This window comes from Dromiciops gliroides, chromosome 3 (genome assembly GCF_019393635.1).
Source record: "Dromiciops gliroides isolate mDroGli1 chromosome 3, mDroGli1.pri, whole genome shotgun sequence".
NCBI classification, from domain to species: Eukaryota; Metazoa; Chordata; class Mammalia; order Microbiotheria; family Microbiotheriidae; genus Dromiciops; species Dromiciops gliroides.
This window is the reverse complement of record NC_057863.1, coordinates 258,638,094-258,661,227: the sequence shown is the minus strand read 5'-3', so window position 1 is coordinate 258,661,227 and position 23,134 is coordinate 258,638,094. Positions and strand designations below refer to the sequence as shown.

The 23,134-nt window shown below is 37.7% G+C and overlaps 1 protein-coding gene across 1 annotated transcript; it reads left to right on the top strand.

Annotated features, from left to right (window-relative positions):
* The first annotated feature begins 157 nt into the window (after positions 1 to 157).
* Positions 158 to 22,878, top strand: GET1 (guided entry of tail-anchored proteins factor 1). The gene is made up of 5 exons (XM_043992080.1): positions 158 to 539; positions 11,424 to 11,589; positions 12,335 to 12,402; positions 18,299 to 18,413; positions 22,059 to 22,878. The coding sequence occupies exons 1-5, from the start codon at positions 438 to 440 to the stop codon at positions 22,130 to 22,132; spliced, it is 525 nt and encodes a 174-aa protein (XP_043848015.1). The 5' UTR covers positions 158 to 437; the 3' UTR covers positions 22,133 to 22,878.
* Positions 22,879 to 23,134: the final 256 nt, after the last annotated feature.

The following is a 23,134-nucleotide window of genomic DNA, read 5'->3' as shown; positions in this document are numbered from 1 at the left end:
CCCGGGCCCTCATCCCGGCTAGGTCCTAGAGCCGGACAGAAAGATTAAGGTTTTTCTGTTACTTTTCCCTAGGGATGACGAGGCTTGAACGCTTCTTGCTATTTGAGTTTATACAAGAAGAAGTGGGGAAAGGCAAATTAAGGTAGATTAAAGAAAGAACATTTGAATGAGTATTTGCCTTTCACCTTTCTCCCACTTTCCCCCAAGTTGTGAAGAGAACGTGACACTAGCTCTCCAGCGGAACTGGTCTACGCAGCGTACTCAGTGCCGTGGAAGATGCGCCAGACAGTCTTAAGCCGGCGAAGCGGGGGGCGGGGGTAAAGTGGGAATGCTCAAGCACTAGGCTCGCCGACCATGGAGCACGATTGCGCAGGCGCCTCTCAGCGCGGAGAATCCTGGGCAGATTTCCCTGCAGGACCCCTAGGAGTCTTGCGAAGATGACTTTAGTGGAGAGAGAGGGATGCGTTTGGCTACTGGTGCTTAGCTCTGTGTTTGTGTGTAATCTCCTTAAGCTTCTCCTCCCCTCCTTCTCTTCTGTCGTAAGTAGCTGCCCCCATCGCATCCCCTCGATTCCCAGGTCTCCCGGAGCCTCTGTGGGGACCCGGGATCCTGAAGCTCCTCCTCTCCGCCCTCCCCACCCCCCATGTTCGGTCGGATTCGCCTCCAGGTTGCACCTTCAGTTAGGCATCCATGATCTCCGGCATCGGCTTGTCCTTCTCCTCCCCCGGGTCTCCTTGGGAACCGGAGGCCGAAGGAAGACCAGTTTTCATTCAGATTCAAGGGGCAGTTATTAAATCTTTATTATGTGCAGAAAAGACCAAAACAGAACAAACAAAATTACCCTTTGTTCCCCAATGTCCACTAGAAGACACATCTTAAGTAAATTAAGCGTAACTTAAAGAGTGTGGAGACAGTAACTGCCTTCCGGGAAGGTGTGACGGAGGAGGAGGTGGCACCTGTGGTGAAGTTAAAGGAAGGGAATTGGCCTATGGGGGTGAGGCAGGAGGGGGAAGGTCACGAAATGCCAGACGAGGGGAAGGGGAATGAAATGGCAGGTACTGGGAACATCAAGTTGGCCACCTTCCCGAAAGTAGACAGCATGAATCCAGGTAACATGGAGGAGGAAGGGAAGGGAAGAAGTATTTACTAAGAGACTGTTAGTTGCCAGGCACTGTGCTAAGTGCTTTATAATGATCACAGCAACCCTGGGAGGTAGGTACTATTATTATCCCCATTTTACAGGTGAGGAAACTGAGCTTAAGTTTTCTGTCAAGGATTTCACAACTAGTAAGTGTCTCAGGCCATATTTGAACTCAGGTCTTCCTGACTCCCGGCTCAGAACTCGATCCACTGTGCCCTCTAACTTCTTTATAAAACGCTTGTTAAAATATTATCTCCTTGGGTTGAAACCAGACTCTGTAGGGCTTTTAATGCTAGGATAAGGAGTTTGTGTTAAATCTAAGAGGCAATAGAGAATTGCTAGTATTTTTGAGGAGGGAAATTTTATTAGATGTGGTGCTTTAGGAAGATTATTTTGGCAGCAGTTGGATAGTTTTAAGACAGACCCAGATTAAGGAACAGGGAGACCAGTTAGGAATCTACTGCCATAGTTCACAAAAGAAGTTAAAAGGGTCCGAATCAGGGTACTGGCTGTGTGAGTGGAGTAAAGGAGGTAGCTTTGAGAAATGTAGAGATAAATTAACAAGACTTGACAGCTAGTTGGATGTTTACCAGAGAGGAAAAAGTTGAGGATGATTGTTAGACTGGTCATACTCTGAAAAACAGGGAAGTATGAAGGAGATACCTTTTTTTCTGTGTGTGTGTTGGGGGGGGGGGGCGGGCAATGAGGGTTAAATGACTTGCCCAGGGTCACACAGCTAGTAAGTGTCAAGTGTCTGAGGGCGGGTTTGAACTCAGGTACTCCTGACTCCAGGGCCGGTACTCTATCCATTGCGCCATCTAGCTGCCCCTCCCAGATACCTTTAAAGGGAAAAAGTTTCATTTTGAGCATGTTGAGTTTGAGATGACTTCTGGGATATTCACTTGGAAAGGTTAGCAGCTAAGAGTCTACTAATTCATATTTCTCATCAGTAGGTCAATAAGTTCCTCTTGGACAGAAATTTTTTTGTATCCCAAGCATCTAGTTTCAATACCTTCCTTAGGTGCTTAGTAAATGTTTCTTGAATAGAATCTGTAAAAAAAAAGTAATTATTAAGCAAGTTTTATGAATGCTTTTTGTTTTTATAGGTTATATGCCCCATCCTTACACCCTTACACATTAGCCCTTCCTTATAACAAAGAAAACAGTTAAGGAAAACTAACTAGTCACAGGGTCCTCTTGAAAGCATGTGCAACATCCTGAACCAGAAGTTTCCCACCTCTTGATAGAGAGGAGGATTTTTTTTCCCTTCATTTTTTTTCATGATCAAGATGGGTCATTAAAATTACCCAGAATTTGGTTTCCTTTCAACTATATCGTTGTAGAAATTGCTTATGTTGTTCTGGTTCCACTTCACTTTGCATCAGTTCATACAGATCTTATGTATCTCTAACTTCCTCATATTTGTTGTTTCTTGCAGCATAATATTGCGTGATATTCATGAACCACAGTTTGTATACCTGTTCTCTAAATTATGGATGCTTACTTGTTTAAAGTTTTTGCTTCCACCAAAAGTGCTGCCATGGCTCTTTTAGTATTACATGGTATATAACTTTATGTCTTGGACCTCTTTGGGGTTTATGCTCAGTAGTAGGGACTCTGAATCAAAGGGTATGAGTTGACTGATTTCTAATTGCTAATTCTTTTATAGAATTACTGGGCCAGTTCATAGTGCTCCTAACACTGTATTAGTATGCCTTTCTGCCTCTCCAACATGGACTGTTTCTATCTTTTGTGATTCTTGCTAATTTGCTGGGCATGGGGATAAAACCTCTGAATTGTTTCAAACTGCATTTTCTTTTCTTTCTTTTTTTTTTTTGGTGGGGCAGTGAGGGCTAAGTGACTTGCCCAAGGTCACACAGCTAGTAAGTGTCAAGTGTCTGAGGCTGGATTTGAACTCAGGTCCTTCTGAATCCAGGGCCAATGCTTGATCCACTGAGCCACCTAGCTGCCTCCTGCATTTTTCTTATTAGTATTTTGAATAATGTTTTCAAATACAGTCAATCCGCAACTTTTTAGAATACAGTGCAAAAGTAAAAAAACACAAATGTTGATATGTTAAACCTATGGAAATAAGGGATTAGGTTCCTGGAACCACCCAAAACTGTACTCTTTCACTAGAAATTCCTGAAAATACACTTTTCTGCATACTATTATTTATAATAAAACATTAATTCTGATAATATATGCTTTTCCTAACACAGTAACCATGAAGTAACCCATAAAATGCAGTCCACAAAATAAAATTAATAGCATGCAAAACATTTTTCTTGTTAGTAGTTCCCTAGAATTCTGTGACCTTTTGTGCTAACATCTCAGTAAAACAAACCCCCCAAAAAGCCACATTGATTTCAGACAATATTCACTTTTCATAATACATGAAATCTATACTACCATAAATAGTGTACAGCAAATAAAAATCTTAAAACTAAAACATTTTTAACCTGAATCTTACCTTCACAATGTCAAATGGCAGTATGAGGGCATTGTACTATATACTATACTTTCTTCCTTTCTGATGTTGTTAGAAATCACCAAAGGCCCATAACAGCTGCAGACATTCCTGCACAAAGTTTTTCTAACACTATTTTCTCACTAAGCTGAGTCACTGACTTTGCAGGATTGGGCATAGAGCCCAAAGGACTTTCACTGTCTTTAGGAGCATAATTGTAACACACAACTTGAGGCCAACAGTGAAAATATGCAATGAATGCACAGGGAAGGTGAACTTGACCAGTGACTTGCCTAGTAGGATACTAGCTGCTCCACAAACTTGTAGGTATCATGCCTGTCATTTTTTCTCTTCTGCAAATAGCGCAGTGTACATACACAGTTGCCAATGCAGAAGTGAAAATGAGGTTACTAATAAAATCTCGAGAATGCTTGAAGTCTCCAGAAGTCAAATGAGGGAATGCAGAAGACAGACGGTAGTTGTTGATAGTTTGTGATTTTTCTTTTGAAAACTTGGTTCCTATCCTTGGCCCAGCCCATGATTTCCTTGCTGTTTGTTACACTTGGAATGTACTTACTGACTTTTACCTGTTAGAATCTCTTGCTTTTTTCAAAGCTTACCTCAAGTACCACTCCCTTAGGAAATTCATAACTTGTTTTTACTTTTATGTATATATATCGTTTCCCATATTCCTCCCCCTCCTTCCCTCCCAGCATGTGAGCTCCCTGAAATTTGACAATGTTTTGTTTTGATCTTTTCATACTAGCACAGGGTAGAATGTGATAGGTGATTAATAAATGCATGTTGAATTTAATTGAATTTTGACAGGTTGCCAAATGGAAAACTAAGGTGAGTATTGTTAAGGCCTGTAAGTATAAACTAGGACATAAGCAAATGTCAAACAGGACCTACCTGAGCATAAAGAAGAGGTTGGGTTTGTTTTCCTTTCTGGAATGAAAAACTTTTATTAGTTTAAAACAGCTCTCATTTTTAAAAATTTATTAAAAGTAGCTTTAGTTTACACTACTGGGCATTACAAAATTGCCTAATTTCTATAACTGAACTTTCTTAGAACATACTGAAAACTGTCCTTTTCCCCCCTGAACCATGTTTACTTTATTTGACTGTGAAGGTAGTTGAATCAACAAGCATTTATTAAGTGCTTACTATGTTCTACTTACTGTGCTAAGTTCTGGGGATATTTGTATCTCTGGTTATTTGTATATGGGGATTTTTGCCCAGGAAGGCAAAACAAAGACAAGAAGACATTCCCTGCTCTCAGGTAGCTCACAGACTAATGAGAAACAACATGAAAACAGCTATGTACAAACAAGAGTAGATGTATATCTATATATTAAATTGGACATAATCACAGAGAGAAGGCTCTAGCATTAAGGGCGATCAGGAAAGTTTCTTGTAGAAGCCTTGGCATTTTAGCTGAGACTTGAAGGAAGCCAGGGCAGCCAGGAGGCAGGAATGAGGATGGAAAGAATTGTAGGCATGGTGGACAACCAGAAAACTATCCCTCGTCAGGAGATGGAATGTGTGGTTTGAGGAATATCAAGGAGGCCAGTGTCACAGAGTTTGTCTAGAGGAGTAAGGAATAAGAAGACTAAGAAGGGGCTAGGTTATGGAGGGTTTTAAAAAGCCAAATAGGATTTAATGTTTTATTCTTGAGGTAATAAGGAGCCACTGGAATTCTGGCTTGATGTTATAAAGGCCTGTACCACAGGGGGGTGGCAGTATCAGAGGAGAGAAGGTAGAAATGACAGGAATTGGCAATAACTCGGGGAGTAAGAAAGTAAAGAGTTAAGTGTGACACTTCTCTCTCCTGGTTTTCCTCCTGCCTGATTTCTATCTTCATCCAGGTCATATCTACTAACTGGTCATATTCACTAACTGGGCCTTTTCTCTCTATTGTTTCTCTTGGTGATCTCATCTTCATTTCAGCTTCTATGAATTCAATGATCATTTCTATCATGATGATTCTCAGATTTATTTATCCAGACCTAACCTCTCTGCTGATCTCCAGACATATCTCCTCATAATTCACGACTGCCTATTCACCATCTAAAACTGGATGCCTTGTAGACATGTTTTCAGTGTATCCAAAACCAAACTTTTTATCTTTTGCCCCAAGCCCTCCCCTCTTCCAGATTTCCCTATTTGGAAGGGTGCAATCACTCACACTCACAACTGTATCCAGTACAGGCAAAATGGTCTGGGAAGGAAGTGAGGGGTAGAGGGATTATAGGTTATGGTCATGGTGAGCACCAAGAATAAGGTTAAGGTTTTCAAGGCAGTGGAAAAGATATTAATAATAGGTTGTGATCAAATAAGGGAATTTCAGAGTTCACAAACATGAAAGTGGACCACTTGTGAATGATAATCAGGTCAAGGGATAAAACCAAGTCTTTGTGTAGCTAAAATGGGCTAGAAGAGTAGGTTATGGGAAATAATGAAATTGAGCAACTAGGTGGTTGAAGGAGCATCACTTATATGTTGAATAGACAGTATATGAGGGTAGGAGTTGAGGATGAGAGAAAGACTTTGAGCCAGGAACTGAACTCATTGAGTAAAGAATAATAATATCCTGGAGGTTGAAAATTAATAGCAACCAGATTCTTGACTATCTGGATGATAAATATAGATTAAATGAACCTTAGAGGAGAAGAGGTTACTGAGCATTGGTGAGAGTGAGAACCTTGGAAGTTGGGGAGCAAGCAATTTTCCAACTCTACCACAGCCAGTGATTTGTGGGGTTAGAGGAGAGGGAGTAAGTGAAAGTACAATCAGTGTTGCAAGGGTTGGCCAAGGAACCTGTCATCAGGAGAGGACTAGGTCTCAGTGAGTGTTAAGAAGATGGAAGTACTAAGAAAGGAAAAGGTTTAAGGTGATAACGTCAGTCAGTTATTGAAAAGGCATTCCATTGAACACAAAGGAAAATGTGGGCTGCTTTAGAGTGAGATGTTGGGAAGAACATGGATTGAGGAAATAGATGGGGGATATTTAAATGACAGCCATATTGTTGGTGGAGCTATGAATTGCTGGAAAACTGTAATTTTTCTTTTTTATATAATATTTTATATTCCCCCAATTACATGTAAAAACAAAGGAAAGCCAAGAGAAATAAGCAAAAAAAAAAGTATCTCTAGCAGTTCTTTTTTCTAGAGATGAATAGCATTTTTCATCCTAAGTCTTCAGAATTGTCTTTGATTGGGACAGTTAGGTGGCACAGTGGATAAAGCACTGGCCTTGGATTCAGGAGGACCTGAGTTCAAATCCGGCCTCAGACACTTGACACTTACTAGCCATGTGACCCTGGGCAAGTCACTTAACCCTCATTGCCCCGCCCCACCCCAAAGAATTGTCTTGAATCAGTGCATTGTTGAGAAGAGCTAAGTCATTCCCAGTGAATCATTGTACAATATCGCTGTTACTGTGTACAGTGTTTTCCTAGTTCTGCTCATTTCACTATGCAGCAGTTCATGCAAGTATTTCCAGGTTTTTCTGAAAGCATCCTGCCCGTCACTTTTTATAGCACAATAATACTCCCTCATAATCATATACCACAACTTGTTCAGCCATTCCCCAAATAATGGCTGTCCCTCACGATTTTCATTTCTTTGCTACCACTAACAGGGCTGCTATAAATATATTTTGTACATATAGATAATTTTCATTTTTTTTTTAAATCTCTTTGGGATACAGACCTAGTAGGGGTATTGCTGGGTTAAAGGGTATGCATAGTTTTGTAGCCTTATGGGAATAGTTTCAAATTACTTTCCAGAATGGTTGAATAAGTTCACAACTCCACCAGATACATTATTGTCTCAATTTTCTCTCATCCTCTCCAACATATGTCCTTTTCCTTTTCTGCCACATTAACCAATTTGATAGCTGTGAGGCAGTTCCTCAGAGTTGTTTTAATTTGCATTTCTCTGATCAATAGTGCTTTAGAGCCTTTTTTCATATGCTTATAGATAGCTTTGATTTCTTTCTTTTTTCTTTCTTTTCTTTTTTTTCCAGGGCAATTGAGGGTTAAGTGACTTGCCCAGGGTCACACAGCTAATATCAAGTGTCTCAGGCCGGATTTGAACTCAGGTCCTTCTAAATCCAGGGCTGATGCTTTATCCATTATACCATCTAGCTTCCCCTGATAGTTTTGATTTCTTTGAAAACTGCCTGTACATATAATTTGACCATTTATCAATTGGGAAATGGCTTTTATTTTCTAGTAAATTTGACTCAGTTCTCTATATATTTCAGAAATGAGGCCTTTATCAGAGGAATTTGCTATAATTTTTTTTTTACAGTTATGATTACTAACTGTAATTTCCCTCCATCCAGTTTTCCCCCTGTTTATTCTACTCTCTTTCCATTCATCCTATCAAACCTCTAAAGTGTTTTGCTTTTCACTACTGCCTTCCCCAATCTGCCTTCACTTCTATCAGCCCCACCCCATTCCTCTTTCCCCTCCAAATTTCCCTTAGGGTAAGATAGACTTATACCCAATTGAGTATGCATATTATTCACTCTTTGAGCCACTTCCAATAAGAGTAGTAAGGTTCAAGTGCTCCCTCCTGCTCTACCTTTCCCATATTCCTCTCTACTGTTTTTCCAATGGTGCCTCTTCTATGTGAAATAATTTGCACCATTTTATCTCTCCCTTTCTTCTCCTCTCAATGCGTTCCTCTTTCTTAGCCCTTAATTTTATTTTTTTAGATATCATCCTGACCCATTCAAGTCAGACCCATACCCTCTATTATGTATCCTTATATCTGCCCTAACAATGAGAATGTTCTTAGGAGTTATAAGTATCATCTTCCCATGTAGGAATGTAAACAGTTTGACTTTATTGAATCCCTTATGATCTCTCTTTCCTGTTTATCTTTTTATGTTTCTCTTGACTCTTGTATTTCAAAGTCTGATTTTCTATTCCACTCTGGTTTTTTCATCGGGGATACTTGAAAGTTCTCCATTTCATTGAATATCCATTTTTCTCCCCTGGAAGTTTTTCTGGGTGGATGATTTTTGGTTGTAATCCTAGCTCCTTTGCCCTCTGGCATATCATATTCCAAACTCTTTGATCCTTTAATAGATAAGCTTCTAAATCTTCTATAAACCTGACTGTGGCTCTGTAATATTTGAATTACTTCTTTCTGGCTGCTTGTAATATTTTCTCCATTATCTGGGAGTTCAAAATTGGCTATAATATCCCTGATAGTTTTCATTTTTGGATCTCTTTCAGGAGGTAATTGGTTGAATATTTCCATTCCTATTTTACCCTCTGGTTCTAGAATATCAGGGCAATTTTTCTCAATAATTTCTTGAAAGATGCTGTTTCAGGCTCTTTTTTTTTTTGATCATGGCTTTCAGGTAGTCCAGTAATTCTTAAATTTTCTCTCCTGGATCTGTTTTCCAGATCAGTTGTTTTTTCAGTGAGATATTTCATATTTTCTTCTATTTTTTTCGTTCTTTTGACTTTGTTTTATTGTTTCTTGATATCTCAGAGAATCATTAGCTTCCATTTGCCCAATTCTATTTTTTGCAGAATTATTTTCTTCAGTGAGCTTTTGAACCTCCTTTTCCCATTTAGCCGGGTCTACTTTTTGAGTTCTCTTCATTGGATTTTTGTGCCTCTTTTACAATTTGGCCTATTCAGTATTTTTTGTGTCTCCTTTGCCAAACTGTTTAGTCTCTTTTCATACTTTTCTTTCATCACTGTCTTATCTTTTCTTTCTTTTCCTTCTCATATTTGATTTTTAAACTTTTTTTTTTGAGCTCTTCCAGGAGTTCTTTTTTGGGGCCTGAGACCAATTCACATTTTTCCTTGTGGTTTTGGATGTAACAGTTTTGATTGTGTTGTTTTCTTATGAATTTAAGTATTGATCTTTTCTATCATTGTAGTTAACTTTCTGTGGTCAAGTTCTTTTTTTGTTGTTTGCCCTTTTTTTTTTTTAGCCTACTTCTTGACTTTTAACTCTATGTTAAAGTGGGGCTTTGCTCTTGGGGTGGAGAGGGTACTGTGCCAGGCTTCCAGCCATTCTTGCTCCTGCTCTGAGAGGTAGTTCTGGGGGTCCGTAAGTTTTCATTTCTTCCAAGGTGGTATGATCTAAGGACAGGTGCGGTTCCTTTTTTCCTGGCCTGTGCTCTGGTTTGTGAGTGACAACAAGTATTCTTTTCAACCTTGGAACTGTGACCAGGGTCTCTGCTCCCCTGTAACCACAAGCTTTGGTGTGCTAGTATTTCTCCTCACCCTGGGACTGTGACCCAGGACTTTGACCCAGATCTGTATATGGGCAATGCAACAGAGTCTTCTGCCCACAAGGGTACCCTATATAATCTCCTGATCAGTTGTTCAACCCTCTTACCATCAGTGGGCTGAAAGTTCTGGAATCCTCCACTGTCTTTACTGATTCAGATACCTGCAAGGCCTTCTAATTATTTTTTACTATGTTTTATTTTTACCCCGGTGCTATAGAACTTTCTTACTTATCTTCTAATTTTTCTTGGGCTAGAAAATTGTTTCACCCCATCCTTTTGTGGGTTCGTTTAAGGTGTTATTTAAAGTTGTTTGGAGGGGGGAATTTGGGAAAATTTAGGTGAATCCCTGCTTTTTCTCTGCCATCTTTGCTCTGCCCCCAACATTATAATTTTTCAAGAAAAATCACTTGACTTTGATCTACTACTGGACACAAACTTTAAGAAGTTCAAAGATAGGGAAGCACTATATATAGCAAAATATTCATGGCACCACTTTTTGTTGTAGCAAAAAAAAAACTAGAAATAAAGTAGATTCCTATCATTTGGGGAGTGACTGAGCAAATTGTGATACATGAATGTAATATAATGATATTGTATTGTAAGAAATGACAAATATTCAGAAAAAACATTTAAAGACTTGTTTGAGCCTTTGTAGGTCCATATCCAACCTTTATAGTAAATAGAACTTGTGGAACAATATACTTAGTAACTATAATAATGTAAATGAAAATGCTGATTAAGTGTAATGACCAAACTAGAAAACAGATAACAAAATATAAGCCTCTCATCTTGGTGGTAAGGTATGTGGGTAGGGGTGGCATAATTGGTTACAGAGTATAGCATATGTTCTGTAACTGTTAGATGCTGTTAAAATGTAGATTATGGTGAATTGTGGGGTTTTTTGTTTGTTTTTGTTAGAGTTAGAAGGAAAAGTTCAAGAGTCGAGGCGGAGTGGTATGAGAAAATTAGTTTGTGTGTAGAAGCAGTAATGCTTATTTTTTTAAAAGATCCTGGGGAAAATATTTCACTAATTTTCTATTCTTTATAGTTGCCAATACCAGTTCTTATTTTTCTTCAAAGGGGCAGCTAGGTGGCTCACTGAATAGAGTCCTAGTCCTGGAGTAAGGAAGACTTTTCCTGAGTTTAAATCTGGCCTCAGATACTTTCTAGCTGTGTCTCCCTGGGCAAGTCACTTAACTCTGCCACAGTTTCCTCATCTGTAAAATGAGCTAGAGGAGGAAATGTCAAACCACCCCCATATATTTGCCAAGGAACCCCCAAATTGGGTCATGAGGAGTTGGATATGACTGAAAAATGACTGAACAACAAAAAAATTTTCCCTGTTTGGTTGTCTTATACAGGTTGTTTTATTTGGATTTTGAATATGTTTATATTTTAGAATTCAAAATGTTAAAAAAAATTGCTTCTATTTAATCCCTTATCTGATAATCATAATGTGTGTTTTTATTTTTAAAAAGTGGTTAATAAGAGGATGCTACTCATTTTTGATTGAATACTTTAAATATTTGCTTTTATTTTGGTCAGATATCCAAACTGTTACAAAAGGATGTAGACCAAGAGTCCCAGATGAGAGCAGAAATACAAACCATGAAGCAAGACCTCTCAGCTATTAGCATGATGGATGAATTTGCCAGATACGCCAGACTAGAACGAAAGATTAATAAAATGACTGATAAGCTTAAAACTCATGGTACGATCTATGTTATTTGCAACATGCTTACAGCAATATTTAGATTGATACCTTTTATGCAAGTTTTTCATTTAGCATAAAGTTCATTTGAAAATTTCTAGAATGATTATGGTTATCTATTCCTGGGTGTTCATTTTTAGTATTACTAGAAGTTTTAAAAAGGAAAATAATTAAACTAGACCTGCTTGCCAAGCACTAAGAGTAATATTTTAAGTTATTTCATAGCTTAACTGTTTTTTTACTCTAGTATACAATCAGTCTGGATAAAATGACTTTTTCCAGATAGAAAGTTTCATAATAAATCATCAGGGATCTTTGTTATACCTTCAGGAAGATGCTGAAGGTGAATTTTTACCACCAAAATAGAGGCAATATTTACAGATTTGTTTGGTTAACATGAGGTTGAGGGAGGTAATATGACAACTCTGTCCTTAAGAAAGTTTTCTGCTATGAGATTTTAACAAATTAATTTTCTTCTTACCTGTGGATGGGAAAGTTAGTTGGAATAGAAAATAAAATTAGGAAATTGTTTTTAAATATGAAATGAATCTCATTTAGAGTTGGTATATTAAAGTGAATTTTATAAAGTCTCATTTGATGAAAATATATCAGACTCATTATTAAAGAAGGAGGGGTGAGAGTAACAATTCAGAGTTTTAAAAATCCTTAAATATGAAATCTTTTTAAAAAAGAAAACTTATTTCCATCTATATAAATTGTCCTCATTCTACCTTTTTCCTTCCAGTGAAAGCACGAACAGCTCAATTAGCCAAAATTAAATGGGTCATAAACATTGTGTTCTACATATTGCAGGTAAGCATTCTTTGATATTACTTATTTTATAATCTTTGGAAACTTTAAAGTATGTGCTATTATTAAATGTGCACGTGTTAATTAAATCTGTTTATTTCTATATACATATAGTCATCTCTCTATGTCTGTCTAACATTTCATATACAAACTGTCCCCCAGGATGGAGGGGTGAAGTTTAGTACACTGTGTGAAAGAAGGCTGGGGAATACCTGACAGTTATGTGTGCCATTTGCAATTTTCTTTGCTACCGTGCTGAGGATTCTTCTGGTCTATTGCTCTGGAATCTATATATAGAATTAATTACAATATAATGGAAAGAGACTTGGATCTGGAGTCTTCAGTAGGTTTGAGTTCTGTCTCTGTCATTTAATAGCTGTATATTTTAGGCAAATTACTATGCATCTCAGGGCCGTCATTTATTGAGTTAAGGATTTGTCAGTTCACTTAGATGGCAGAATTGAAAACATGGTACAGTGGAGCTCATTCTAGACTCAGAACCTGACTTCAAATTCCTGCTTTTCTACTTAGTACTTTTATAAGTCATTTAACTTCTCTTGGCGTCAGGCTGCTCATCTTGTAAAATGAAGGAATTGAACTAGATGACCTCTAGGGTCTCATCTAGCACAAAATTTATGATCCTATCAAGTAAGATAGAATCTTAGGGTTAGGTCTAATATATAAACCACTGACTTTGAAAGAGAGCTAGTGGGGGCAGCTAGGTGGCACAGTGGATAGAGCACCGGCCCTGGAGTCAGGAGTACCTGAGTTCAAATCTGGCCTCAGACACTTAACACTTACTAGCTGTTTGACCCTGGGCAAGTCACTTAACCCCCACTGCCCCGCAAAAAAAAAAAAAGAAAGAAACAGAGCTAGTCTGCTTGGCCTCAGGAAAGATGATGTTTGTGTATAGCCATCTGGTTACTAGTGAAATAGGGTCCAATGCTAATATAGCAGCTGAAGTTCAGAGGCAGTTTCACAGAAAAGTAGAGCCTGCTTTAATGACTGGCCAGGGAATGAGTTTCAGACAAATAATATGATAGCCAGCATGTGGTGCTTTAAGGTTTGCAAAGCATTTTATGTAATTTCATTTGATCTTCATAATAACCCCATTAGTTAGGTGCTAGTATTATCATCCACATTTTACAGATGAGAAAACTGAGGTACATACAAGGTAAATGATTTGCCCAAGGACACACAACTAGTAAGTGTCAGAGGCAGGATTCAAACTTAGGTCTTCCTTAACTTCAGGTCCTGAACTCTATCCTTTTCTCCACCTAGCTGCCCCAAAAGACATGGTAATAGATAAGAGTAGAAATTCCACAGATCCAAATCTAATGAGAGCTCCAGAAGATAGGTGAATTAGCTTTGTGCCAGGAACTGTGTTGCTGGGTACCAGGGACACAAGTAAAAAAAAAAAAAGAAATAATCTCTTCTTGGAACTGTAACATCAATGCAAGATGGCCAGAATATCAGAAGAATCTTGGTGGTATGTATGGGGAAGTACTTTCCTTGTTCAGTAGGGCTAGTGGCCACATGAGATCTAACAGAGGCCAGAGAAGTTGTTTAGGAGAAGTACAACTTGCTCTGCAGGTGACTCCATTCCTTGTGATAAATCTGTGGAGAAGATTTTGGCAGAATGAGAATTTTACTCTTCTTGGTGAGTGCCAAGGCCTATGTATCTGCTCTCTTGGGCTAGAAGTCTTTAGAACCTCATCTGGCCTCTAGCCTAGATAGTGTGAGATTAAAATTGGATATTAGATCATAAATCTCCCCTACTTAACCTTTCCCTTAATTTATCTCCCAGACTAGTAAATGGAAGAAGCTTCTGGTTTTCTAGATAGAGCTTTTATTGTATGGTAGTCACAAGGTGATGTTGATTAGAAGGATAGGAAAGTAGAAATACAATACAAATCATCTTAAGTCTTGGCTTAGTCTATATTCCATATGAAACTCACCAAAAGCGGAAGGCCACCTTTGGGGCGAGAGACCGAGTCAAGCGCGTGCTGTTAACCGAGAGCCCGGCCGAGTCAAACTCCAGTCCGCGTCTGTCTGTGCAGCGCAGCCAGGAGACCAGCGGAGCAGGAAAAAAGGCCCCACTTCCGTTCTCTCCTTGCCTTTTAAGCTTGCACCCCAGAAGTTGAGCGCTCATCAGGCAATCTGGCCTGCGTTGCAGGCGGACTGGTGTGCGTAGCTCATGCTGTTGGTCTCCTCCCCAAAAGGGTGGTCCTAAAAAAAAAACTGGCGTCTCTCCATTATCTAACTGACTGTTAAAACTTTTTACCACATTCCCCCCTTTTGTTCCTCAAGAATAGAGATGAGATAGAGAGAGGAAATCGTCTGGATAACCTATGAACTATACTAGGTATGCCAGTCTGTGACTAGATAAATGAAAATCTACGATAGCCACTTGACTGAAACTGCTTTCTTCAAGAATACTAATGATTTCTTAATTGCAGAATCTGATGTTCTTTTCTCTGTCTTCATTCTTGACTTCCCTGCAGTTTTTGACATTACTGTCTACCTTTTCCTGGATTGTCTCTCCTCTCTTGGCTTTTGTGACACATCTTCCCTGGTTCTCCTCCTACTTGTCTGAGTGCTCCTTTGCTGTATCATCATCCATGTTTCATCCATTTCCTTTTCAGGTTTTTCCTAGGTCCTCTTCTTTCTTTATACACATTCTTCTGGTGATTTCATTAGCTCCCATGGGTTCAATTAGTTATATGCAGGTAACTCCCAAGTCTTTACAAACGTAGCCCTAATCTCTCTTCTGTATTCTTGTCCAACTACCCACTAGACATAGCCAAGGCAATGAGCTACTTTTTCCTCTCAGTACCTCCAGTCCCCTTCCCACCTCAGCTCCCTATATCCCTCCTTTGAAATCACTCTTTCTTTTATGCAGCATGTCCCAAAAGGATTTGTGCAATTTAAGCTTTAATAGCTTAAAATACCTTTGGGACACCCTATATTGAGGGCATCATTAACTTTCCAGTTTCTTAGGTTCACAACTTCACTGTCATCCTTGACGTTTCTTCCTCACCCTTTATATCCATTCATTTGAAACTCGTAGATTCTCCTTCTATGATGCATCTTGTTTGCATCTTCTTTCTCTCCACTATCTCATCACCTCTCACCTGGGCTACTGTATTAGCTTTCTAATTGATATCTAATTGATAATTTTCCCATCAATTCTAGCCTCCATTCAATTGCTGATGAATTTTTCGAAGTTGTAGTTCTATTTTCATTCTGCTGCCCAAGAATCTTCAGTATCTCACTATTATTTCTAAAAATATAATGTAAAATGTAGGGGAAAGCTAGGTGGCACAGTGGATAGAGTACCAGCCCTGGATTCAGGAGGACTTGAGTTCAAATGTGGCCTCAGACACTTAACACTTACTAGCTGTGTGACCCCGCGAAAGTCACTTAACCCCAATTGCCTCACCCCCCCCCAAAAAAAAAGTAATGAACTCTTCATTCTGCATTTAAAACTTCACATTCTGGTTCCTATCTACCTTTCCAGAATTATTTCACATTTCTTTCCTTTACACATTGTACATTCCAGCTGCCCCAACCTATTTGTTTCCTAGATATGGCACTTTGTCTTTGTGCTTTTGTACTAGCATGTTCCCCCATGGATGGGAACTTAGAATATATTCCTTCCTCACCTCTGCCTCTTAAAAGCCTTAGTTTCTTTTTAGTCTTATCCTCAGGTGTCACTCTTACTCAAAATCTCAACTGACAGTCTTCTGGAGGTAGAGCCAAGGTGGCATAGTAGAGAAAACACTCAGCTGATCCCTCCAAACAACTCTAAAATAATGCCTAAAATCATATTCTGGAGTGGCAGAGCCAACAGAAAGTCAGAGGGAGACATTCTTCCAGCACAAGACAACGTAGGAATTATGAAAGAGATCTGTGATGCAGGGGTAGAGGATGGCCTGGAGCCTATGTGGATGAAACACTGGTGGTGGTGACAGAAGTAACAGCAACTTTGGGAGCTCCCAAGCCAGAGATGGTAAGGGTACTTGGCAGCTGGCCACAAAGAGTCTGCAGGGGACCCTTCCGCTAGCACTGGATGCAGGACCTGTCACTGTTTAATAACTCCTGTGTCTATACTTACTTTGCCTATTACCTACTTTTGGGTCATAGTTCAGGGGCAAGGAGGAGCCCCGCGCAAAAAAAAAAAAAAATCATGTGGTTTATTGGTTAGATTAAAAAAAAATGAAGAGACCAAACACAAAATGTCTCCACGTCAGTTATAGGCAGTAATCACTGCAGAGGTTTGCATGTGATATAGCAAAATGGGATGGTTTCATAGAAAGCTGTATGATAGTAACAGCAACAATGTGTGATGATCAACTGTGATAGACTTACCTCTTCTCAGCAATACAATGATCCAAGACAATTCCAAAAGATTCATGATGGAAAATGTTATCCATATCCAGAGAAAGAACTATGGAGTCTGAATGCAGATTAAAACATGCTATTGTTTTATTTCTCCTGGTTTTCCCCTTTTGTTATTATTCTTCTTTTACAACATGACTAATATGGAAATATGTTTAACATGATTGCACATGTATAACCTATATCATATTGCTTGCCATCTTGGGGAGGGGAGAGGGAAAGGAGGGAGGGAGAAAAATTTGGAACTCAAAATCTTACAAAAAATGAATGTTGATTGGGCAATTGATGGTCATCTCTCCAATTTCCAGTTCGTTTCCACTACAAATAGGACCACTACAAATATTTTAGAACATTAGGTTCTTTTCCTTTTTCCCCAATCACCTTAGGAAAGAGACAATAGTGGTATTACAGGGTCAAAGGCTATAAATAGTTTTATAACTCTTTGGGCATAATTCCAGATTGCTCTCCAAAATGGTTGGATCAGTTCACAGTTCCTCCAAGAGTGAATTAGTGGGGCAGCTAGATGGCGCAGTGGATAGAGCACTGGCCTTGGAGTCAGGAGTACCTGAGTTCAAATCCAGCCTCAGACACTTAACACTTACTAGCTGTGTGACCCTGGGCAAGTCACTTAACCCCAATTGCCTCACTAAAAAAAAAAAAAAAAAGAGTGAATTAGTGTCCCAATTGTTCTGCATCCCCTTCAACATTTATTGGACATATAATTGGACAAAAGAATTCCTTGAAATTGTTTTCATTTAGGTTTTTTTTTTTTAAATACTAGTGATTTGATTTTCTTGTCTCTTTTTAAAAATTGTATCGACCAATGTTTTTTTTTTTTTTATAAAACCAACTCCTGGGGCAGTTAGATGGCGCAGTGGATAGAGCACTAACCCTGGAGTCAGGAGGACCTGAGTTCAAATCCGGCCTCAGACACTTAACACTTACTGGCTGTGTGACCCTGGGCAAGTCACTTAACCCCAATTGCCTCACACACAAAAAAATTAAAAAAAAAACCCCAAAACCAACTCCTGGGGCAGCTAGGTAGTACAGTGTATAAAGCACTGACCCTGGATTCAGGAGGACCTGAGTTCAAGTCTGGCCTCAGACACTTGACACTTATTAGCTGTGTGACCCTGGGCAAGTCACTTAACTCTCATTGCCCCGCCCCTCCCATTAATAAATAAAATAAAATTAAAAAAAATAAAATCAACTCCTAATTTTATTTATTAATTCAGTGTTTTTCTTGCACTCAATTTTATTATTCTCATTTTTAATTTTTAAGAGTTCCAATTTCTTCTTTTTCTAGTTTTTAGAAAATTGCATACCCAGTTTATTGGTCTGTTCTTTATTTTATTGTTATAAGCATTTAGATATGCAAATTTCCCTCTGATTACGGCTTTTACCACATTCTATAGGCTTTGATATGTTGTCTCATTATTGTTATTCTATAAATCTTAAATTAATAATGTATTTCACTTATCAGAATTTTTTTTTCTAGGCTTTATTGATGATCTCACTTATTTGGAAGTACTATTCTGATCCTGTGACTGTGCTACCAAGTAAATGGATAGCTCCATTAGAACGCTTAGTGGCATTTCCTACTGGAGTAGCAGGTAAGACCCTTTGGTAGACAATCTGATACTGGATAAGGAATAGAATCATTGATTAAAAGATTAGATTAACTACACAATATATAGAAATGAATGATTATTGTAATCTAGTGTTTGATAAATCCCAATATCTAAGTTATTAGGGCAAGAACTCACTGTTTAACAAAAACTATTGGGAAAACTAGAAAGCAGTCTTGGAGAAACTAGGCACAGACCAATATCTCACACCATATACCAAGAAAAGATCAAAATGGGTACATGATTTTGACATATGGATGACATCATGGGCAAATTAGGGGAACATGGAAAATGTTACATCTCTGATGTATTTATCAGGGAAGAGTTGGTGACCAAATAAGAGATAGGGAGGATCACAGTTGGTAAAAAGGAAAATTTTGATTACCTTAAGTTATAAAAAGGTTTTACACAAAAACAGTGTACACAAAATTAGAAGGAAAACAAGAAGTTGGGAAAAAAATTTTATGGCAAATTTTTCTTATAAAGGCTTCATTTCACATATACATAGGGAATTAAACCAAATATATAAAAATAAACACTATTCCCCAATTGATAAATGATAGTGGATATGAACTGGCAGCTTTCAGATGAAGAAATCAAAGCTGTCATTCATATGAAAAACAGTTATCTAAATCACTAATAATTAGAGAAATGCAAATTGAAATAACTCTGAGAGGTACCACTTTAATACCTATCAGATAGGCTAAGAAGGAATTCAGTGAAAAATACTGGAGGTGATGTGGGAAAATATGTTCACTAAAGTTCTTTTGGTGGAGCTGTGAACTAGTCTAACCATTCTGGAAAGCATTTTGGAATTATGTCCAAAAGATATTAAACTTACACATACTGTTTAACCCAGCAACATCACTACTAGGTCTGTACTCCAAAGAGATAAAAGGAAAAGGACCTATATGTACAAAAATATTTATAGAAGCTCTTTTTGTGGTAGCAAAAAATTAGAAACCAAGGGAATGTTTATTTTGGTGAATGGCTGAACGAGTTGCAGTATATGAATGTGAATACTATTTTGTTATTAGAAATGATGAAAGGGATAGTTTCAGAAAAACCTAGGAAGACTTGTATGAGCTAATACAAAGTGAAGTAAGCAGAACCAGAACATTATACTCTAACATTAATATTGTAACAGCAATCAACTATGAAAGACTTAGCTATTCTGATCCGTACAATAATCTCTGACAATTTCAAGTGTATCTTGAAGCATATTTGCTTTCACTTTTGCTTATTTTTCTTGCTTTTCCCCCTTTTTTCACCATGGATAACGTGGAAGTATGTTTTTCATTACCTCATGTATAATGGATATTGTATTTCTTGCCTTCGCAATGTGTACGGAAGGGAGGGAGAGAATTAGGAACTTAAAATTAAAAATTAAAAAAAATAAATCCTTTGGTAAAAATTAATGTGTATGCATACTAGTGTGGGCAGTGTGAAAATTAATATACATGTGCATAAAGGAAGAGAAACGACTCAAATACTTTAATAGCTATAAACAAAAATTCCTGTTAAGGAAATAATATCTAAAGTTCAGGATACTTTTTTCTGGTTCAGCCCCCCTCATGGGGGTTTTGAGGGAAACACCTTGGAAGTAATGTGTATAGTCCATCAAAACAAATTCTTAAATAGGCATCTCTAAAAATATACATCTTGTTTTGCATCTTGAGCCAATCACCTCTCGGGAAGCATGTGGCATTCTTCATCTTTAGTCCTCTGCAATCACATTTGGTCATTGCATCAGTCAGAGTTCTTAAGTTGTTCCAAGTTGTTCAATTATATAGTGTTGTTGTTGTATAAATTGTCAAAAAAAATTGTCCTACAGGTTCTGCTCACTTTACTCTGCATCATTTTATACATTTTCACATTTCTCTGAAATATCCCTTTCATGATTTCTTCTAGCACGATAGTATTCCCTTACATTCATATGTGATAAATTGTGTAGTCATTCCCCAGTTGTTAGTTTTTTGTTCTTTGCTACTACCAAAAAGAGCCCTGTCAAGATATTACTGGGGGGGAGGGGGGCAGCTAGGTGGCACAGTGGATAGAGCACTGGTCCTGGAGTCAGGAGGACCTGAGTTCAAATCTGGCCTCAGACACTTAACACTTACTAGCTGTGTGACCCTGGGCAAGTCACTTAACCCCAATTGCCCCCCCCCCCCAAAAAAAGATATTACTGTGTCAGAGGGTATGGAAAGTTTAGTAATTTTGGAGGCATGGTGGGGCAGCTAGGTCACACAGTGGATAAAGCACTGGCTGTGGAGTCAGGAGGACCTGAGTTCAGATCTCACTTCAGACACTTGCTAGCTGTGTGACCCTGGGCAAGTCACTTAACCACAATTGCCTTAAACATCCAGGGCCATCTCCAGTCATCCTGATATATATCTTGCCACTGGACCCAAATGACTCTGGAGGAGAAAGTGAAGTTGGTGACCTTTTACAGCCCTTCCTCACTTAAGTCCAATTCAGTGCAAGTTATAGTATCTCATGGTCCTCTTTGAGAATGAAGAACAATAACAACAAGAGGAGGTATGGTTGCAAATTGCTTACTAGACTCACTGGACCAACTTGTACTTCCATCAAAAATGCATTAATGTACCTTTTTTTCCCACAGCCTCTCCAACATTTGTCATTTTTCCATTTCTTATTCAATCTCGCCAATCTTATGGTTATAAGGTGGAACCTCAGAGTTGCTTTAATTTGTAATTATTTGTCATTGATTTGAAGCATTTTTCCTATGGTTGTTGGTAGCTTGGTTTTTTCTTCCTTTAAACACTTCTTTTCATATCCTTTGACCATTTAGTAATTGGAGAATGGCTATTTGAGCCATTTGAGTCAATATCTTATGTCTTAGAAATGAGACCTTTGTTAGAGAAACTTTAAGTAAAGAGTTTTTCCCCATTTAACTGTTTTCTTTCTTTTCTTAATGCATTGATTTGCATTTCTGCAAAACCAGATTATTTTAATTGAAGCTTTTCCTGAACAATCCAGAATGACACTGGGTGGTGATTATATGTCAGATATAACAAAAATAGCTATATACATACATAGATATAATATGTATTTATACATATATCTCCATCCCAAACTGTAAATAAATAAATACACCCACTCATGTGGTCCAGACCTATGATTTTTCTGGCAAAGGGAACTTTTCTATAAGGAAACTCCCTTTACAAATGAAGATAGGCACATGTTCTGCAATCTATAGTTTTAGACTTTTGCTTAGGGAACTGAGAAATTAAGTCATTTACCCAGAGTTTTGAAGATATAGTATTTGTCAGAGATAGGTTTTGAACCTAGTTACTCTGTCATTTATCAGCTACACTATGTTGCTTTTTGTTGTTGGTTAGGTCTCTCAAATAGTAATGCACAGAACATTTCAACATTAAAAAAGTGCAAAAACAAATTGTGAAGGGTGTTGTACTATAATATTTATTTAAGAATATAGACCTTTGATTGTGTAAAAACAAACAAATGATTTGAGAATCTTAAATATAAATTTATTCTTTCCATGGAAAATTTGGTCTATTCCAAGTTAGTTATAAATCCAGTAGTGATATATGTAAAATTACCAGCCTGTTATATATAGTTTTATTTATTTATTTTATCACTTTTCAGGTGGTGTTGGAATTACTTGTTGGCTTGTCGTCTGCAATAAAGTTGTAGCTATCATGCTTCACCCTTTTAGCTGAAAAGAAAAATGAATGAACTCCAGGACTTTACATTACTTTTCCACTATCAGAATTAAGAATCTGTTTTAAAGTTTTTCTTCTAAAACATACCCTTTCCTGGAATGTAGGTATACCAAGGCTAAGAAAAAAATTGTTCATAATTGTGATAATTGAACCAGAAAATTTTTGGTTTGAATATGCATACACATCAGTAAGTCCAATGTTAATTTGTTTTGTTTAATAATGGTGGCATTTATATTACATTTAATTTAGAAGTGATTTTTTTTTTGCCACCACTGTCAGAAAACTGTGCGTTTTAAAATTTCCATAAAAGCACTATAAAGTCTTGTTTTAATTTCTGATTTTCCAAGGGAAATAACTATTAATAATACCAGTACTAACTGACATTTATTTTTTTAGTCTGGTCTTACAAAATATATTCACTAATACTGAAAGCATTCTTATTACTGACAAAACTCCACTTTCTGTTGTGACAGTTGTTGGTGTTAAATCTTTGCTTAGCTGTCTTTTCCTAAGGGGTAAACAGTGTAGATTAACTATAAGTCTAGCTTGTTAAAAGCTGTTAGATTTTCATTATTTTTATAAATGTTTGCTAGATGTTGTTTTGTGCATGAATTGCTTTTGTATGTGAAGCTTTTATGAAATTTATCTTAATATTTAGATTGAACTTAATATTTATGCTCATGAAATGGCCTTGTTCTATTAAAAAAAAGTTAATTGAGATCTAATTAAATTATTATACCAGATTCCACTTGGACTTTGTCTATAAGATAACAATTCTGTTAGGCCCCATATTACTGGCTTATTAGTAACTTTAAAAGCTTTTTTCAAAGGTTTGTAGTCGTTTTTACTTAACCAACATTTGTTCATTATGCTAAATCAGTATAGGTATATATCTCACCTTTATGTGGGCTTGCATCATTCACAGAGTGCTTTCCTTACAGCAATCCTATGATACAGTGCAAATATTATTATCTTCATTTTGCAGATGAGAAGAATCAG

Coding starts and splice junctions, on each gene's coding strand:
- GET1 (XM_043992080.1), top strand. CDS start 438: ATGACTTTAGTGGAGAGAGAGGGATGCGTTTGGCTACTGGTGCTTAGC. Junction 11,590..12,334: donor TGATAAGCTTAAAACTCATG/GTACGATCTATG, acceptor TTTTCCTTCCAG/TGAAAGCACGAACAGCTCAA. Junction 12,403..18,298: donor TTGTGTTCTACATATTGCAG/GTAAGCATTCTT, acceptor TTTTTTTTCTAG/GCTTTATTGATGATCTCACT.